The sequence below is a fragment of the Alnus glutinosa genome, chromosome 5 (assembly GCF_958979055.1).
Source record: "Alnus glutinosa chromosome 5, dhAlnGlut1.1, whole genome shotgun sequence".
Taxonomy (NCBI): domain Eukaryota; kingdom Viridiplantae; phylum Streptophyta; class Magnoliopsida; order Fagales; family Betulaceae; genus Alnus; species Alnus glutinosa.
Window position 1 is genome coordinate 32,828,745 of NC_084890.1, and position 19,487 is coordinate 32,848,231.

The following is a 19,487-nucleotide window of genomic DNA, read 5'->3' on the forward strand; positions in this document are numbered from 1 at the left end:
AATCTAAGGGGAAACCTTAAAACAAATTATCCTTTAGCTTATAGCCTTCCCTTGAATATATATATTTATCTTCCCTATAATTCCTTCTAGCAAATATTTGTTGCTCATATATATGATCTGGTAATATAATTTCCAAAAGCAATCCCAAGACACTCTCTTATTTGCTGATTCGTAGTCAAAAGCAGATTACCTACCACTTGGTAGAGTGGTTTTTAGGTTTTCAATTTGTGCTAATTGTTTATATATGTAAGGATTTAATATATATTTTTTGTTTTTTAATTAAAGGGGCATAATTATATTTTTCATATCCATTTCTATCACCTATTTATATATCACATAAAATTTTATACTTGTAGACCAAAATAAATAGAGAAATGTTACATGTACTTAAACTTTTACAAAGGGAATCTTACTAATTGATGTGGAACTTATTCATTGGAGATGATTAAAACAACTAATAAAAATAAATGCTACGAGTACCAATGAATAAGCTCTATATCATCTTTGTAAGGCTCTCTTTGTAAAAATTTAAGTACATGTAGCATTTTTGAAATAAATATTCTAGAGATAATTGCATCACTGGTCCTTGAGGTTGGCCTAAATTATAAATCACTTCCTGTGGTACAAAAAGTTTATGGGAGGTTCTTGTGGTAAACTATAATTACGAATTACTCCCTGAACATTTTTCGTCCACCAAGTTAACAGATTCCGTAAGTTTGTCATGACATACCTAATAGAAAATCGACACGTGGCCACCCAAGGCATAGGAGGAGGCCGTGCGCCACCCCCAGCAACCACCTCTTTACTATTTTCTATTTTTTTTAAAAAAATAATAATAATTTTTAAGTTTTTTTTATTTATATATTTTTTATTGTAATGGACACGTGTCGATTTTTTATTGGGTATGACGTATCAAACTAATGGAATCTGTTAATTTGATAGACGAAAAACGAGTTCAATGAGTGATTCGTAATTATAGTTTACCACATAGACCTTCCATAAACTTTTTATATCATAAAGAGTGATTTGTAATTTAGGCCAACTTCATAAATCAATGGTACAATTATCACGACATTCTAATCGGACTGAGCTTGGTTGAACCAGCGAGCTTTAAAAAAAAAAACCAGAGCTCTCACTTCAAGTTGGTTGGTTCCACCGCCTTAGCACAGGCAGGTTTTGGTTTTGACCGTTTTTCTCTGAGATTAGGCGCTCCAAAGCTCCTACCATCTTCTTTCCTCAAACAAGTCACCCGCTTTCTCTCTTCCTCTCTAGCTCTCTGTTCCTCTGAAGCTATGCCACAAGGTACTCTCCCTCCCTTACTTACGCTTTACTATGACGGGCTCACATATATAATTTCAATTCTTCTGCCCTTTTTTTTTTCTTCTTTCCCCTGGGTTGTTTTAAATTCAGGGTTTTGTTTCGGTTAATGATAGTAATTGTGATACATGTACATACACATGGCAGATCTTCCTGGGTTTTATTATGATGCGGAGAAGAACCGGTACTTCCCTATTAAAGGCCCAATACCCGGCTCTTCTCGTGCTTCTTCTTCGGCTGCTGCTCAAAAACCAACCCTAAAGTCCACACGGGTATATACTATTTTGTGCATTATATACTCAATATTTGATTTTTGTGAGGATGGCATGTCTTGAAGAGCTTCAGGTGTCGCGGGGTTGGCGTTGTTGTTACTTATCTCTTACCATAACTCTATGTGTGTGTATGTTTGATGGGTTGTGGTCAAATTTCTTCTATTTTAGATAATGTGTTTGATTTCCCAAGTTTTATTCAGCGTGCTTTAGTTAAAATCTTGCATTTGTTTTAGATGGAGGATGCTTGTGGTGTCGTAACGTTAATGCGGTAAGAGTTTTGGGGATTTTGCTACATTTTGATTAGTGGGTGGTGGTTTAGCTACATTTTGATTAGTGCACATATTTAGGTGGCATTTTAGAGATAAACAGACGGTGTGTAGACTGTTGAATAGTTTGGTTCCTTGAAAACAATGAGAATTATTAAATTGTTTGGTATAAAATTCGGGGCATATCTACATTTTTCTTTGTTTTGATCAGTGGATATTGATTGAATGCAATGATGCAATCTGGATTGATATTAATGCTTTGTGAAAAGAGTTTCGTTCGCGGAATCTAGAGGAGTAGGGACATTGTTCAAGGTTGAAGACATTATAACATACTGGGGAACAGTTGTAAGTTGAGTTGGTTGCTTCCATGTGATATAAAATTATAAATTTTTACTGGCATTAAATGAAAACTTATTGAAGTTTCCAGAAGCATAACTCAACAAAATAGTTTGATGATTACTTGATTGTGGGTTGGAATGTATAGTAAGGAGAAGTCCCTACAGACCTTGTTTGACAAGTTCACAAGGGGAAGAAAATTCTGAATAACTAAAAGCATCTAGGTGGCATGACTGGGATCTTAGGATAGATTGCAACTGATCAAAACTAAGAGATGATATAGTGCATAAGATTAGCTCACATCAAGTCGGGAATGGAAACAATCTGTAACCCGACTTTTGTTGTTAACATATATAATGATCTCTATTGGTTTTTATTTACTAGGACAACCATGTGATAGCATTCTTGGAGTGTAAATCAGAGGGCTTTTGAAGGGATTTTGCAGAAGATGTATTGACATAAGGATCCGTACAATGGATTTTGTTTGCAGAAGATGTATTGACAGAAGGACCTCTATGATGGAGTTTGTTCTAACTATCATGGGAAAATATGGTGGAGAGAGAAGTGAATTTAAAATGATAACGGTTCAGCATTGAGCCCTTTATCTTTAATAGGTCCATATTTTAACGTCTCTTCCTCTAATAGATTTTAGTTTTTGAGACCACAGATTGACATTTACCGGCTCAATTTTACACAGGGATTTTCCTAAACCATGTAGTTAATGAGAAGTTAGATACTTGAACCTTAAGTTGGTGGAATTGAATAGGCCCCCTTCCCTTCAGCAAGAAGTGGTACGCTTATCCCCCATGAACTGACCGATCATTTGTAGATAGGCCTCCAAACTACAAAACACTTGACCCCCTTAACTTACCATTTCTTTTCATTTGGCACCCTCCGTTAGTGTTTTGACGTTAAAATGGATGGAAACTTGCGTACATTAATTTTTCACTTGATATATCCAAATCACTCTTCAACAGCCAAGAAAAAAAAAAAAAAAAAAAACTAGGAAACAATAAATAAATAAAGAAGTTGAGCAGTTTTTTTGGAGTGGCCGAGCCTATAACACCCGGCCCAAACACGTCGCTAACCGAAAATTTAAGAACACTTTAACGAACCCAAAGAGTAAGTTTAGTCAAGAGAGGGTAAATAAAAATAATGATCAAGGTGGAGATTAGGCACGAATCACCGGAACGAAAAGAAAAGAGGATTTAAAACACTCTGGAAATTTTGTTTCAGGGGTCTCACTCGAATGAGCCACGTAGAAAGCCACATTGCATTAATTGAAAAATCCTGTTCGAACATCCTACATGAGAACATCCTGCATGATTATTATGTTATGTATCTTGATGGATTTTGTGGACTTGTGAGCAATAACCGGTCTAGTGCTGTTATGTGATGTATTTGGACCAAGTGTTTTTGGGACGTGTACTAAGACTTTTATGTATTTGTCATGTACTCATGTTTGTAACCTCTTATTGTTACTATGCTTAAGAAGTAATGTTTTTTTAGAGATTCTAGATGCTCTGGTTTGCTTTGCTTGATGGTAGTAGTTCTTCTTCAAGAAAAAAATATATATATTCTCAAGTTTTTGGCTGCTAATCTCATATTAGAGGCATGCTGTATAGTAAGATAATCCGGGGGCGTTACAGAACTGCTCCGTCAGCCCAAGGGATGGTTTGGTCACCCATGAAATCCCTTCGGAGATGGTTGAACCACCCCCTAGGGCTACGGGCTGGTTCAGCAACCCCTAAAGTCTTTTCTTGGGGTGGCGGAACCACCCTTCAGCCAAGGGAGTGGTCCGACCCACCCCCATCTCTCTCTTTTTTTGTGTTAAGCTTCTTCTTTTTTTCCTTCAATTTCTTGTATTTTTTTTATTTGAAGGACAAATGCGACACTTTAACTTCTAAAATCGGGTTATTTTGGGTATTTCAAATAAAATATTTGCACGTGTATGTCATGTGCAGCATTTTTTGTCCATTTTAACACTAAATACTGACGGAGGGTGCCAATTGCAAAAAATGGTAGTTAGATGGGGTCAAGTGTCGTGAATGGTAGTTTGGGGGTAAATGTGAATAAGGTGTCAGTTAGAGGGGGCCAAGTGTATTTTCTAAATGAATAAAAAAATAAAAAAAGGTGTATTATCTAAAAATAAAAAATAAAAAATTATGAAGCAAGAACCATATAAATAAATGCATGTAACATTATATTATTAAGTGGTGGTGTTTTTTGTGTGGACAACAACCTTAGGGTAAATATTGATGCTGGATAACTTGAGGAAGAAGAATGTTGTGGTAGTTGAGTGGTGTTGCATGTGCAAGAAGAGTGGAGAGTCAATTGATCACTTTCTGATTCATTGTGAAGTAGCAAGGGAGTTATGGAGTTTCATTCTTCATTTGTGTGGTGTAGAGTGGGTTATGCCTAGACGGGTGATCGATTTGTTGGTTAGTTAGGGAGGACAGGTAGGGCGTGGTACAATTATGGAAGTTTGGAGGTTAGATCCATTGTGTTTAATGTGGTGCCTTTGGCGAGAGCAGAATGCTCGGAGCTTTGAAGATGTAGAGTCTTCAGTGATAGAGTTGCGGGAGATTTTGTTCTACACTTTCTATACTTGGATATTTGCACATCATAGTTTTCTTGTCTTTAGTTTTGCAGATTTTTTAAACTTTGGCTCTTCTTTATCTTCAGATTAGGGGTTATCTTGTATACTCCCTGTGTATTATGGTCGCGCCTCTTTGCACTTATTTAATGATATTAAACTTACTTATCAAAAAAAAAAAAAAAGGCTACTAATCTAAACTATTCCATTGACCCCTTAATTTCATAAATGTCTGGAGATCTAGTGATGCAGGATAAGGCAAGAATATTCAATCTTTACATTTATTTAGGTTTTATTGATTATTTAGGTTTTATATTTTAAGAGTCAATCATTGTTGCATCGTTTTTACATTTGTTGTATCTTTGGACGGAGGCTTTTTTGTCACCCGTGTCTATTAGCTTTTCTGATTTTCTTGTTCGTTTTTCTTTGCCTTCTTAGGCGTTTCCTTGTGTATACTTCCAGTTACTTAGAGGGGCGCCTTACGCTTTTTTTATAAAATTTCATTTACTTATCAAAAAAGAGTCAATGTATTTAGCAATTCAGTAGTTTGGCCCAAAGTCAGGCCCAAAAGTCAGTTAATTTAGGGTTAGGGTTTCTTAGAGTCTATTTAAGTATTCTTTTGTACTCGTAGACAGATTATGATGAATGAAAAAAAAAAAAAATGTTTTGTTGGAGATGTGATTCCTCTCTTCTCTTTTGGTGGTGAGATTCTGATTCAACCCCTTCTTATCGTTATTTTGGTGAGACTCTGAATTAATATAAGATTTATCTTTATCTTTTGTTGTTTTCCTTCCGTCCTGCGTCATCTAGGTACATATATAACAGAGATTCATCTCAAAAAATCGGACTCCAGTCTTAACCTAGACATATCCTTGCCATGCAATATTCCATATGGGCCTGTTGTCAAAGGAACGTTCGAATATTACTTGAAAATGAAACCACTTCATATTGTTTTCAGAGAGGCATATTATTTGGGGAAGGAAGCTCTATCCATATTTGTTGCATGTTTATTTATGGTCTTCTGAATCGTAGGAAACACCTCCCCTCCCCCTACCCCCAAAATAAAAATAAAAAGAGCTTACAATTTATATGAATGATATGCCCGTTGATCATCTTTTGTTACAGAGGAAATTTTTCTTTATTCTAGGGTCTGTTTAATTTATAGGAAAAAAGAAACTAGATGTTTTCCTTGACTTCTAGTGCATTTGGTCATCAATTAAAGTGTGGATCCACCACTAATTGGTTTCTCGCAGGGGACATTTTCCTGAAATCTATTCTTACCTCTTTGATGAGATTATGCATCATGATTTATACAAATGTTGAGACAGCCATGAACTTTTCTTGAAAAACAGATATGGCCACCAAATGGAGCATTAACCAAAAAAAAAGAAAAGAAATCCATATTAAAAGTTGTAAATCTATTAGTACTAGTGCTTGAACATGCTGAATTTTCGTAGTGGCAAACAACCCTGTACTGCTTGCCAGTGAATCCTGCTTGTATGATGTGCTTAGCTGCTAAGAAGAAGAAACAGCTAACTATTGTAACTTACTCTGTTGACTGTACCTCTGCCTGTCATCATTGCATAAGGGTCTCAAACCTTTCCATTTAGTTAATATTATATATATATACACATATGTGATTTTTCTGTTTATAAATAACAATGTTTGCTTTTGAATCTGTATTCATGAAAATTGTTTTAAATTCTCAAAGAAGTTAAACTTGGATCTGGAGCTGTCCAAAATTTACAGCAGCCTCTGCCTCACTTGTTTTTGTCTTGCTCTTAATATTAGTTCTTTCTTTAATTCTGGCAACAAATTCTTGGGCTTGCTCTGAGTCATTTTATCACAGGTGACAAACTTAGGTAGGAGAACCAGAATGACAGCTTCTAAGCTGCTTCACGTTAGGGAGTTATATGGTAACATTATTCCGTTCAGTAAAGGGAAGTGTAACTTCAAGGAGGAATTCCAGAAGATACAGATATCACAACCTGTGGTATGTTGATTGAAGATAAGCTTGTAATTTTTGAAGTTATTGCTTTTCCAGCCTTTGTTCTCCTCTATCAACTCATGATTCTATTCGAACTTTAAAATCAGTTTCTGAATTTTTCTTCTCTGGGTAATAAGTGCTTGTTTTCTATGTTTTGTCATGGTTCTTCCCAACTCTATGTTTACCATAACCAGTGAAAGTTGGAATCTTGGGAAACATATAAGCATCTAACCATGGGTCATTGCCACCTATAACATGCACATTTACTTGTAAAGAATTTGATAATCAATATGACAGTATCACTTAATGAGGTTAATAGATTTACTGTCATTTAAATGGGTGGTTTGGTTACTTCCTTTTTATTTTAGTCATTAAGCTTTTAAAAATTTGTTCATTAGAAATAAGAATCTTGGAAAATGCTTCACCACCACTTACCCTTGTTGCGAGGTGGTGCCCGCTCCCCATATAAGGAGGAGGTCTTCAGCTCAACCCATGGGAAGTAAGGGATTTGCAAGGGGGAAGACTACGTGATTGTATAGCCTACTGTTACTATTTGATTAAAAAGGAAGAAAATCAAATGTTAAAAATAGGCTTCATCAGAGAAAAATATGCTTTTCTTTATGGGACAGTTAATGGCAAGATTTATAATGCTATTCTTGTGGATTCAAAATGCATGTAAACTATGCAGCTTGTTTGCTTCGGCCATGGCATTGAAGTCTAGTGAAAGTGAAGAAGTTATGTTTTCTTTATGATTGTGCTCACATGGCTTAAGTTTGTGAATTTAAAAGACTCATCTTTGTACTAGATGGAAAGAGTTTCTTTTTTGTCCTGTCAACACAGGTTGGATATGATGTCTCATGATCTGATTTTTGACTTGCCCTTTTAAACAGTATTTGATCGGCAATTCATGTATGATGCCGTTATTGTTGTAGTCTTTCATGGGATTAGTGAAGTTCAAATCTTCATCTTGTCTGAGTGAGATGTCTAGTAATACATAACAATTTGCTTTAGAAGGTGGATGGTAACCAAACGGAAGTGTATAGCATCACATCCCATAAAGAGTCTTGCAGATAGAAGCAGACATCATTCCCTTTCTTGCTCTTTTCCTTTGCAACCTATGAGAGTATACATGAGGACTGGGATCTTGGAAATGTTTATCTGATGTTGGCTCTGGGATCACCCAAAAGATTTCATATCAACGTATCATTTACTGTTATCTTCCATTGCATTTATCCATTTTTACTTAATTATTTTGCAACGATGGCTTCATATGAGTCATGACTCATAATATATCATCGACATAAGGTTGCCATGGATAATTTCAGAAGGTCATTTCATGACACACTGAATTTATCTATGAATCTATAATTTATTAGTTGCATTAACCTCTTGGAATCACCCAAAAGATTTCATATAGATTTTCATCTAATGTTAACGTTCCTTGTGTCATCTATTTTTGCTTAATTATGTAAAATTATATCTTGATTTGAGTTATGACATAATATATCATCATAATAAGGTTGCTGTGGCTTTTTTCAGTATGTCATTTAAGGACATAGTGAATTGATCTTTGAAATTTGTAATAAATGAGTTGCATTATACTTTATTTTGTTGATATTCTTTCATACGGTGCAGGTGTGGAAGTATAGTGAAACGGATAAGATTGTTGATGGTGCTTTGGAACAGATACACATTGATGTACAGACACCCGAGGGTCAAACTGAAACTGATGTTCTATTAACAGGCGGTGTAAATGGCTCCTTGAGGTATATTGGAATTGGATAATGATGCACTTATGCCTGTATGCTCTAACAATTATACTAGGTTTTTAAAACATTCCCTAACATTTGAAGTTTTGCAGTAAGCTATGGTCGCTTGAATAAATAATTACTAAATTCTGGGTTCTAAGATTCTAGAAGTGGAACATGTCAGAAAAATATTCACAACTCATGCGCCATTGTTGTGCCAGCAGCATTATAAAATGAAATGTCCTTTTAACAACTGAACGTTATGACTTATGTAAGGCATGTCGTTCAGGTAACTGCTTGTGCTAGGAGGTAGAAAAAAGAGGTAGTGATTATTTTTCATTCACAATATTTTTTTTTTCTTTGCTGTAGGATTTCAGAATAGTTGAACAATGCATTGATTTTTATACTTATTTTTTCTTCCATTCAGGATAGATTTTAATACCCTATTTTTTGTGTTGCCAAAAAGAGACAGTGGAGGGAACTGCTGGGTCCCATATTAAGAAATTTTAGATGCTAAATGCAGCTTATAATCTTTATCACATGTACTCTAAGATTATTTGAGCGTCTTCTTAATTGTTATCATGTGATATTCTGAGTATTGATTTGGGACTTGAGTAGACATATCTAGTACATTTTAGATGGGTCTGTAATGTGGCGTTTATAGACCTGGACTGCTCATGGTGCTTCATTCATCCGTAATTTCAAATAATATATCTTGCCATAAGAATGCAATTTGTTTTTCTTCTGCCCCTTCCCCTTCCCCTCTAAGCTTAGGTGTAAAAGATACATCTATAAGATAGTGTATGTGGAGGTTATTATTGTTTCATTAAGTGGTTTCTCGTATCTTTTAGAATACACTATCAAAGACATGCCTATTACTTTGAAGTTTGTGGAACCATGAAAAAACATGGGGAAAAAAATATCAAAATAATACAATGTTACACATATCTTCTTTTGATAAGTCCACATAATGCTATCTTCATGTTACCATTATTACTATTGACATGTTCTCCAAACATTACAATGTCTCTTCTTCAAAGTTCTCTCTATATAGAGAGGATGGAGCCTTGACATGTTTGTGATTGTATTAGTATTCTACTTTGCGTTTTATGGCTCTTTGTTACATTTTCCACCAGTGGTCTTGCGCTCCACTAGTTTCTGTCTTATGATACATTGTCGGATCAAATTCTAATTGGATCTTTTACACTACTAGATTGCTGATACCTTGGTTTCAATACTTTAGGCTTCTAATGTGGCTCAGTTGGTATAGTTTGTTGTCTGCCCTTTTTCCTCTTACACAGGAAATTGGCATTCTACTGTGACTTGTCTTAGAAGTTCCACTGTGTGCTTTTGCAAAGCCTGCATCCTCGTTTTAATTTTAGTAGTACTACTTTTCAGAGTACAGAGTAATGCTCACTTTTTAGAAAACTGTTGCCATGATATAACAACTATTCTGTAATAGTGCTGCAAATTGGACAGAGTAATGCTCACTTTTTATAAAAACTAAACTTATTAGTTTGTTATTGTGACTATGATATAACAATGACTTTTCTGTAATAGTGCTGCAAATTGGTGTTTGATTATACATGTGGTGCCTGCTAAATTTTCAAGTTTTGGTATGGTTTTTATGAATATTTGATTTTTATGCATAATAAGTCCATTACAAGTTATTGCATATGAAGTTTTGTACTCTTGCAGTTTTGTTGAAGTTGGAAAAGTTGGACAACATATTGATTACGGGGTAAAATGCATGCCAGATCGCGTGTGGCCTTTAATTAAAGAAAACGATGCAGAGTTTGGGAGAATTCCTGGGCATATTCGGAGACTTGCAGGAGCTTCATTACAAATGCCATCAAGTATATCTTGTATAAAATTGTCCAGAAAGCATTCTTCCACAATGGAGGATAGTTCAAACATCCAGGAAGCGCTGTATCCTTTAAAAAAAAAAAAAATAGAAGAAGAAAAAAATCTAATTTTGGTAAACCTCTGCTGTCATATGGCTTCTTATTTTGTTATCTTTATCGAGCTTTTACTTCATATCTATTTAATTGAATTCCGGGAATTGGATATTTCCCAAACTCTTGTTTTATTTGTTTATTAGTCATATGCAGTTTGATCCAAATCTTTTAGCAGGTTTGAGATTTATTGGGTAATGCCCTTCACCTTTGTGGCTTCTTCATCCCCGGAAGTCACTGTAAGGAATCATATTTCTAGTGTAATTGTCTGAAGAAGTAATTTATTTTTTTTATCCGTATACTATGTTCTTATAGCTTCTCTTGGAGTACCGGACAGTCACCTAGTCCCTATCGTAACCTTTTTGGTCTCCATGTAATGAGGTTTTTCATGGGGGCCCTGCCCTTTGATTCTCAACTTGCTTTTATACGTTTACTTATTTTACGGGTTGTATAGTTTATATCGTGGAGTTCACTTTTGACATACCCTTTATACTCTTGATACCTAACATTTTCTTGTTGAAACAATCTTCATTACATTTCTGAAAAGGAAAATCTACTTTTGCAATTGTAATGCCTTGACATAAGAAAACAGGATAAGTACGTTGGGATCAGAGACATCTGGTGGATCTCTCTATATTGTTAAACTCATTGAACCATTAGAGCTTGATTCAAGTATTCCTATTATAAGCCGAAGAATACATGAGGTTGCTTCTTTCAATTGTACGGTCTGGACTGCAGATTGCAATTTTAATGGGAGTCGAGCAGTGATTGGCAAGTTGTTTTCCTGCTCTCTCTCTCTCTCTCTCTCTCTCTCAAAACCCCCTTTTCTTTTTCTCCTTAAGTAAGATGTTAGTCTTTAGTTTATCCTCATGTTCGCTTATATGCAAACTTCTTTAATACTGGGACTAAGTTCCCATAAGGGTATATTAGTTTTTCACTTTCCTGCCTTCTTGTAGCAAAAGCATAATAGTGGGTGGCTCTTGACACTCTTGACATGCATTTATAAATACGTGGCCTTATTTTATAATGTACCAATTGCATCAACTTGTGAAATGTACTTCATTTTTATGTCATGAAATACAAAATGGAAGTAAATGAAATCTAGTGAGGAAAATTGAAGCTGATAAATTTTCCCTAAGAATGCTTTCGGTTTACATTTGTTAGGATGTTTAAAGTTTGTCTTTTGGTTGTTATAGGTACTAATCTTGGAGCTGCTTTAGTGGATTTGGAAACTGGAGTACCATCATGGGTGTGTCGTAGTAAAAGTGATGTTTTTGCGCTACAATTTATTCAGTCGGTAATTTGTTCAACATTTGAGCTTCAGTAGTTATGCATTTGAGTTGCCTGATGAAATCGTACACATCTATGCGTCAAAGGACTAAGCCTTTGGATCGTGGGTGATTTTTATGTTTTGGTTACATACATCTCTATTATATGATAAAATATAAAAATAACTGTTTATAATGAAATGGAGATAGAATATTTTCTTTTGTGTGTGTGTGTATGTTTTTTTTTTGTGGGGATATTCTTGAAACTGATCTCTTTTATTTATTGTTGCAGGGAAATGCTATTTTATGTGGACTCAGGAATGGGGTAATTGTGACCGTGGATGTTCGTGAGAAACGAGCAGGGAGTTCTGCTAGACCTATTAGACATAGAATAACTCACACATCTACTAGACAATTGTTTAAGGTATGAAGTTTCTTTTGGGAATATTAAACTAATTTCATTTTTGCAGGAGTGTATCTTTATGTGATCATTTTGAGAGTCAGAAGTTGTAACCAAACATTTCTTTTTAGGGTGTGGACATTTTGTACCATAGATTTTAATAAGGTCTCTTCCCTGTTAATAAATCAGTTTTTAAGTCTTCAAGTACACTTAAAATGTTCAAATAAACACTAATCTTTTCACTTGAGACAACAAGTTCTCCTTCGCCATGTTTGTGGTTTAGTCTTTGTGATTCAAAATGATGAGGAGCTATGTTATGTACCTGGGGCATGTGATAAGGGTATTGTTGGAATTCTATTTATGCCATCTTTAATAGAATAATTAGGTTAGGGTTTTAAATAAGGTAATAGTCGAATTGTTACTTGGAAAGAATAAGAGAATATTATTATTAGGAAAATAAGGAGTCTTGCTCATAAAGCAAGAATCCCTAGATTAAGGGAAGTATATCCCATTATGTTACGTTTTTATTAGGAATGGAATAAATGAATTATTTATTCCATTAGGGTTAGTAATATTTATGTAATATTTATTTAATTATTGTTTCCGTAATTCAAGCTTTGTAACCCTATAAATAGGGTATTGAATAATGAAATAATATCAAGAAGAAAATTATTATAATTCAGCTCTTGTAGTTGATTAGGAGTTTTTTAGGGTTTCTCGAATAATCCTAACTTTAGGAGGCCCAGGGTACCTCGAATACCCTACTATCTCACGCACCAACTATCCCAATTATCCACCGTCCACCCCTCGTTACGGAGGACCGTAACAAGCTAACTGGGAAAAAGTTTGGTCACTGCATTGATTCTGTTTTCTGTGGTTGATAACTTAGGTTTCCATATATTTACATCTTTTCCATCATTTCTTTTTATAACTTATCTTTCTGAAATTTCTGTACTTATATTTGATGAACTATCACCATGAGCACCTGTTTGAAGCTGCTTTTTCGTGAAGCTTTGGATAATGGATTTGGATCTCTTGTTGTGCAGCTCTCTGGAAACATATATCCTTCATGTACCGTAAAAATGCCTTCATCTATTTCTAGGTTAGTGGGCACATCTAATGGACTTCTTTTTTTTCCTCAATTTGTCTTTTTTATTATGTTTTTAACTTTTAATTTGGTTTTGGAACTCTAGTTTGGTATCACTTCAGTTCGATGACAACTACTTCTTGGCAAGCTCCATGGATGGATCAGTAAGTGTTCGCTCTCAATGTTTAACTCTTTCTAGAACGCTTATTTGCTTAATATGTTCCTGTATTGAGCATAACAATAAAAATTGAATTGTTCTCTTATTGTTAGCCTGAGTCAGGGGGCCTTTGGCCCTCCAAAAGGTCTTGAAGTCCTCCAAAATGTCTAATATATATAGCCCAAAAAATATAGAAACAAATGTAGTTATTTTTTCTAAAATTTAAAAGATTCATTTTCTAAAACACAAGACGTAAGTATGTCTTGTTGGCTTTCCTTCATTCTCCTCTTATTACCTTTCTGGTAGTGGCTACCCCTCTCTCCAAAACCAATTTGAGGTGTGCATGAAGAGCATCTAATGAGATAATCAAGCTATACTTTTTTACATCGTTTATTAGAATTTTTTTTTTTTTCCCTCTTAGTGCCTGTTTGACTACAGTTGGGGGGGGGGGGGTTGGACAAGATTTGGGTGAGAACTTTTAGGGATGTTTTGGTTTTATTCAAACTGGATATTGGCTAAGCCTTGGGCAAAGTGTTTATCTCTAATAGTATTTGGCCATGATTTTAAGATTCAGAATGTATTTTTTCTATTTTCTTTCCTTTTGTTGCTGATCAAACAGAATTTGGATCTGTTGCATTTGTTACCCAAGTTTAATAATTTGGTAAATTCATGTTTGGTTGTTCTTACTCCATTGCTTTCCTTAAGTCCTCGACTTCATTAATCCATTAGTCCCTTTGTAAAGTAAAAAAATCCTGACTTCACCCTTATTGTTAGAGAACTGGCATTCAAGCGTGTGAGTCATGTACATCATATTGTCCATTAATCAGTGTGTGAATATATGAAATGGAAACTCTGAGGACAATTCAATTCAACTCAATTAAGCCCTGATTCCAATTCATTCTGATCAGTAATATGAATCCTTTCTCAATTTCTTGGTTCAGCCACTTGATCTTTTTGCCATTATGTCATGTAAGCTTAAAACTAATTTGCTAGTTAAAAAAAGCACTTCCAACTAGATTGCAGAAAGAAAGACATGGAGAAAAAAAAAGGGGGGGGGGGGGGGGGGGCACTTTTCATGCCTTCTTACCTTCCCCTTGAGAGCACTTTTTTTGAATGTTCTAATGAATGGAGGGACTCATTTTCAATAACAAAAAGATGAACCTTCCATGTATGATTGCAACATTGGAACAGCCTTGTAAAAAATGTATCACACGCACATGGGAGACATTATTTTATGCTAGCAGCAATACGTGCTTCATAGGAGACATGTACATTCCATTGCTGCTAGCTTAAAATAATGTCTCCATCTGTAATTCTTGGTTCAAACCCTTTTCTACTGGGTGAAAGATTCCTCTTTGCATTTATTGCAGTTCTTTCTTCTTGAGTATTCTAATTGTAATACACTTGTTATTCCAAATAAATTTCCATTATATATATATATATATATAAATGTACCAAAAAGGGAGGAGAGAGAGAGAGAGATTTTCATTCTTAGGTTTGCATACTTTTCCAGGTAAAACTATATGATCATCGTCTAATCCAGAGAGGGGCTATACAATCTTATGAAGGGCTTGTTAACTCCCATACTCGTATACAGCTTGCGGTTGACCCATCCGAGAAATTTATGATGTCAGGTATTGAAGTGCTTGCTATTTAACTAGTGACAGTTTCAGAAATTTGAGCTTTTCTGATATTTTATTCATATTAGGTGGAGAGGACTGCAAATTACGGCTTTGGAGTATCAAGTCTGGTGAATTGCTCTTTGAGGATAAATTTTCCAATTCAGTCCCTTCAACTGTGTGCTGGCATAGTGCTGAAAGTATCTGGCTTTCTTCTTAGTTTCTCATCCTATTAATTTTTATTTTTTTTGACTTCATACTTTATATAGATATTTTATAGGAGTAATGCTCAGATGCTCTTTGACATATTTTATTTTTCCAATTTACAAACTTAGTATTCACCATCTGCGTAGGATTGATGGGAGTGCAAGATGAATGGCAAAGCTATACAGAGTATCTATATCAGCAGAGATATGGTTTGGAGGCATGGCTGGGATCTCATGAAGGACTGTTGTACATGCATTGGCCATGAGTTTATTGAGCAGCAGTAATATATGTCTCAAGTGTATAGTTGGTGATGAGATTCTGGTTCTGAAAAGCAGTTCCCCTCAAACGTTCAAAACATTATACTTCCTCTGATATGGATGAGCACAGCAATGGCAATACTAACAGCACAGAGGGCCTTTGTGTACTAAATCACTAGGCGATGCCATATTTTGGTGCTAAGAGATAGCTATCGATGTAAGCAGGGTGAAAGAGTAATGCTCTTGGCCCGTTTCAGCTCAGTTTTCCTTGTAAGGGCTGCAGAATATTAGTTTTGAATTTTCCCTTACAGTTTTGATGTATATAGTAGTTGAGTAGAACTGAACGAACATGTACCTTCCAAGAAGAAGTCTATGGGATTTGAGATAGTTTTTAATGGCTTGAAGAAATGTGAGATGCGGTTTTGAGATTTTTCTGGATCATTGTCAGATGAGGACTTATAACTATATTAATCAAATGAAGGTTGGATTTCATGCAAAGGGCTCCAAGTATGATTGCGATGTTAAGGGAATATCAGATGAGGCTGTGAAGAAAATCTCATAATGATGAGGCCAAATAAAGTTTGTGTATAGATAGTGGAAGACAAAATGACACGACTCTAAATTGGTTCTTGTGAATGGCTAGTGATCATGATATCTACTTGTTTTGCCTTTTCACATATCATATATCATTGTTGAGGGAAAAGAGATGAAATTGCTGTCCGAATTGTTAACGATTTGTGCAGTAAATGTGAAAGAACTCTTATGGTGTTTATTTGCCTGAACAAATTTTTGGTAGTCAGCCTATTTGTTAGTGCGAGTGGTCTCCATAGAGCTCTCTCACATTTTTTGTCTCTGTCTGTATTGCTAGCAGTCGGTCAGAAAATTAGCAACCCATACAGAAAATTGCTAGGAATCTGAATTCATTATGGAGGGTCAATTCAAGTTGGTGTTCTCGGATACCGTGCATGCACACCATGAGTCCTTGGTACAATCTGATTTAACCCAACCATGCAGTCTACATTTACTGTCGATCTTAGCATATCATAATTGTAATTACTAATCACAACTTCACTTTTGGTAAAGAAAAGCTATATGTGTGCACTTTAATCACTTTTATCAAGGGAGACAAGCAGTTCTTTTGCTCTCTTTCTGGATGACTAGACTGCTGGTGTTTTCCAAAGATTGGTTTCTAACTTTTGAGTTCTATCTACAGCTACTGTATCTCAAGGGGCAGGTCAAGTCATACTTCTGTAGCCTGAGTTGAGTCTTTGTTACAAAAGTTTCTTAAAGTGTTAAAACTCACTCAAAATCAAAAGCAACGACAGAATGATGCTTTGATTGCCAAAAGCAAACCACCTTACCTCCTGTTATAGACATGTAGAACTTAGAAAGAGGGGGGAGAAATGAAAAAGGCAAAGATTATCAAAATCTATGTGTCTCTGTCTTGACTTAAACATGCTTTTTCTCTAACGTTTTCACTACGATGGAAAGTTGATCATCGAATAATCTTGATGTTACAAATATATATCTCTTTGCTTTTAGGCATAGTGGAGCTTGATATTTGAACATGAAGTTGTACATTGTTAGTACATATATATAGTCTAGCCAAGAAGACCTGCTAAGACAAGAAATAGACAGGATTGACTTACTGGAGGTGCCGGTGGAGAATACTCGGATGCCTAAGTGAGTGAGTTACTTGAGAGAACACAATAGGCAAAAGAGTGAGGAGAGAAACGTGTGCGTACCTCATAGTAGAGTCTATCACCTTACTTATAGGATTGACAATGTTGTTATGGCAAGTGGGTTTGATATGGAATAATATTGTGTTATATTCCTATGAATAACTTTCCTTCGAGGGATGTTTTAATTGATCCTTGCCTTACTGAGCCAAGTCTAAATTGAGGAGACTGTTAATGAGAGGATACCCTTCCTTCTATGATTCCCTTATCATGTGTTCATCGGGCAAGTGTCCGGCGGTCAGCAGTTAGGAGACCGTCTTGAACCCGTGCGGTAGCAGGCTTTAGTGAATTTAAGTGAATCTTATGGGGCTAGCTCTAGTAAATAGTATCACCATATGCCATACGGTAACCTAAATTCACAATTCCAAGAGTCCTACTGCAAGACTTTTCTTTGGTAGAAGTACTCCGATCCACAAGCTTCCATAGTTGCTGATTGTGATAGAGAGAGTAAAAAGTTAAAAACGATCACTAGAAGCCAGAGTCGTGAGCCATGTTCACCGTTGTCATGAATTAGCGTCCTCACGAGAAGTTGAACCACTACCAAATGCCATTCAGAAAAGATCATCAATTAGTCTACCAATCTGTCTCATCATATGGCACGTACTGTCTCTTCTTGTCCTATCTCCTTGAAGTTAATGCGTGCATGCATATCCCCCTGTATATATGCCAATCATATTTTTCACTGAATTGCCTTCATTGCATTTGCGAGCCTGATACAGAAAGATTTTTACTGTCTTATTGTGCCAATTTGGAGATTTTTCCTTTTCCCCATTCTCTGCCTCATTTTTTTTTTTCTTTTGAGTTTTCCGTTCCACACTACAAAAAATCATGAAATTACTAATGTGCAAAAGTTAACACATTACTATTTTTTTTTTAATTTTTTTTTTTATAGATAACACGTGATAACAATATTATGCATGTTACTAAACAATTTAGTGGCATGCTAATATTAACACGTAATTCCGTAATGATGTGTAATATTTTGCACGTTACTAGCTAGGTAGTAATGTGGTTAATTTATGTGTTACTATATAGTAACGTGGTAAATTTGTAAATTTAACATGTTACTAAATTCACTATTTAGTAACGTGAAAGCTTTGCACGTCACTATTTTAGTGACATGAGGATTTAGCATGTTACTATTGTGGTCATGTGTTAAAATTGTAAATTTATATGCATAAACCATAAACCTCCCTAATGAACCATATATACCATATATATCAGTAATATTCTATATATATTATTCATGTATACTATATAGCTAGGGTTTATATATATAGTTTTATTAAACGTTGATAAACCAAAACTATATCAGAAGTACTATATATATATATATAGTATACAGGGTTATGGTATAATATATATGTATTTAGTATTTAAGTTGATAAATTTAAAGTATATATTTAAACCTTAACACGATTTTTAATTATTTGCTCTCCCATATTTATATTCTGCGGTTGATATATTTTCATTGATCATCAACAAGAACAACCATTAAAAATGAAAACACAAGTTACAATAACAAATACAATCAACCTAGACAAAATGGAAATGGAAATGGAAATGCCAGCTTTCTCTTTCCATGCCTCAACAATTTTCGTGTCAACGTTACGTATGATTTTGAAAGTTACATCAACTACAAAAAAATAAAAATAAAATAAAATAAAAAGAAATTAACATATCCTTTAATTTGTATTCCTTGTATGATTTAGATGTCTAAACCTATAATCAATTTGGAAATCAATTTTTCTACACTAGTGATCGAAGCTCTACCAAATTGTCGTGGTATATATATTTGTCTTTCTAAAGCAATTTAAATGGGATTATTCCTATAAAGATTAAATTATTTTTGAACTTATTCCTTAATTAATAGGAGGAATAATTAAGAAAAAAATTCTAAGATTGATGGTTTTTGACCTAACTAACCTATTATAGTAAGACACGTGTCAGTACTCTTATATGCGAGTTGTATGAAATTTCTTACGAACCGATTTGTAGGAAATTTCTGTCCCAAACATATATAGCCACGAAGGAATATTCTATTAAAATTTCTGTTGCATGTGTATTCTACTGTATTATTTTGTATTCTAACATGCATGTCTAAAAGTTTTATCCTACTTTTCACTCAAATCAGTAAAATTAGGAAAATTAAAGAAATATTTCGTTTTTTTTTTTCCTTCCAATATTTTAATTTGGTGTCTTTAATTAATTAATCCTGGGCATTTGGTTAAAACGTACCCAGAAGTATATATATGAATGATTAAAAGGCATAGGAA

At 34.8% G+C, this 19,487-nt stretch overlaps 1 protein-coding gene across 1 annotated transcript; it reads left to right on the forward strand.

The window, feature by feature from the left end:
- The first annotated feature begins 1,120 nt into the window (after nucleotides 1-1,120).
- On the forward strand, nucleotides 1,121-15,962 carry LOC133869896 (uncharacterized). Its single transcript, XM_062306991.1, has 13 exons — nucleotides 1,121-1,302; nucleotides 1,465-1,589; nucleotides 6,637-6,780; nucleotides 8,410-8,540; nucleotides 10,221-10,451; nucleotides 11,070-11,248; nucleotides 11,674-11,774; nucleotides 12,038-12,169; nucleotides 13,192-13,247; nucleotides 13,339-13,396; nucleotides 14,903-15,023; nucleotides 15,098-15,208; nucleotides 15,362-15,962. Exons 1-13 carry the CDS (start codon nucleotides 1,293-1,295, stop codon nucleotides 15,478-15,480), a joined length of 1,518 nt encoding a protein of 505 aa, XP_062162975.1. The 5' UTR covers nucleotides 1,121-1,292; the 3' UTR covers nucleotides 15,481-15,962.
- Nucleotides 15,963-19,487: the final 3,525 nt, after the last annotated feature.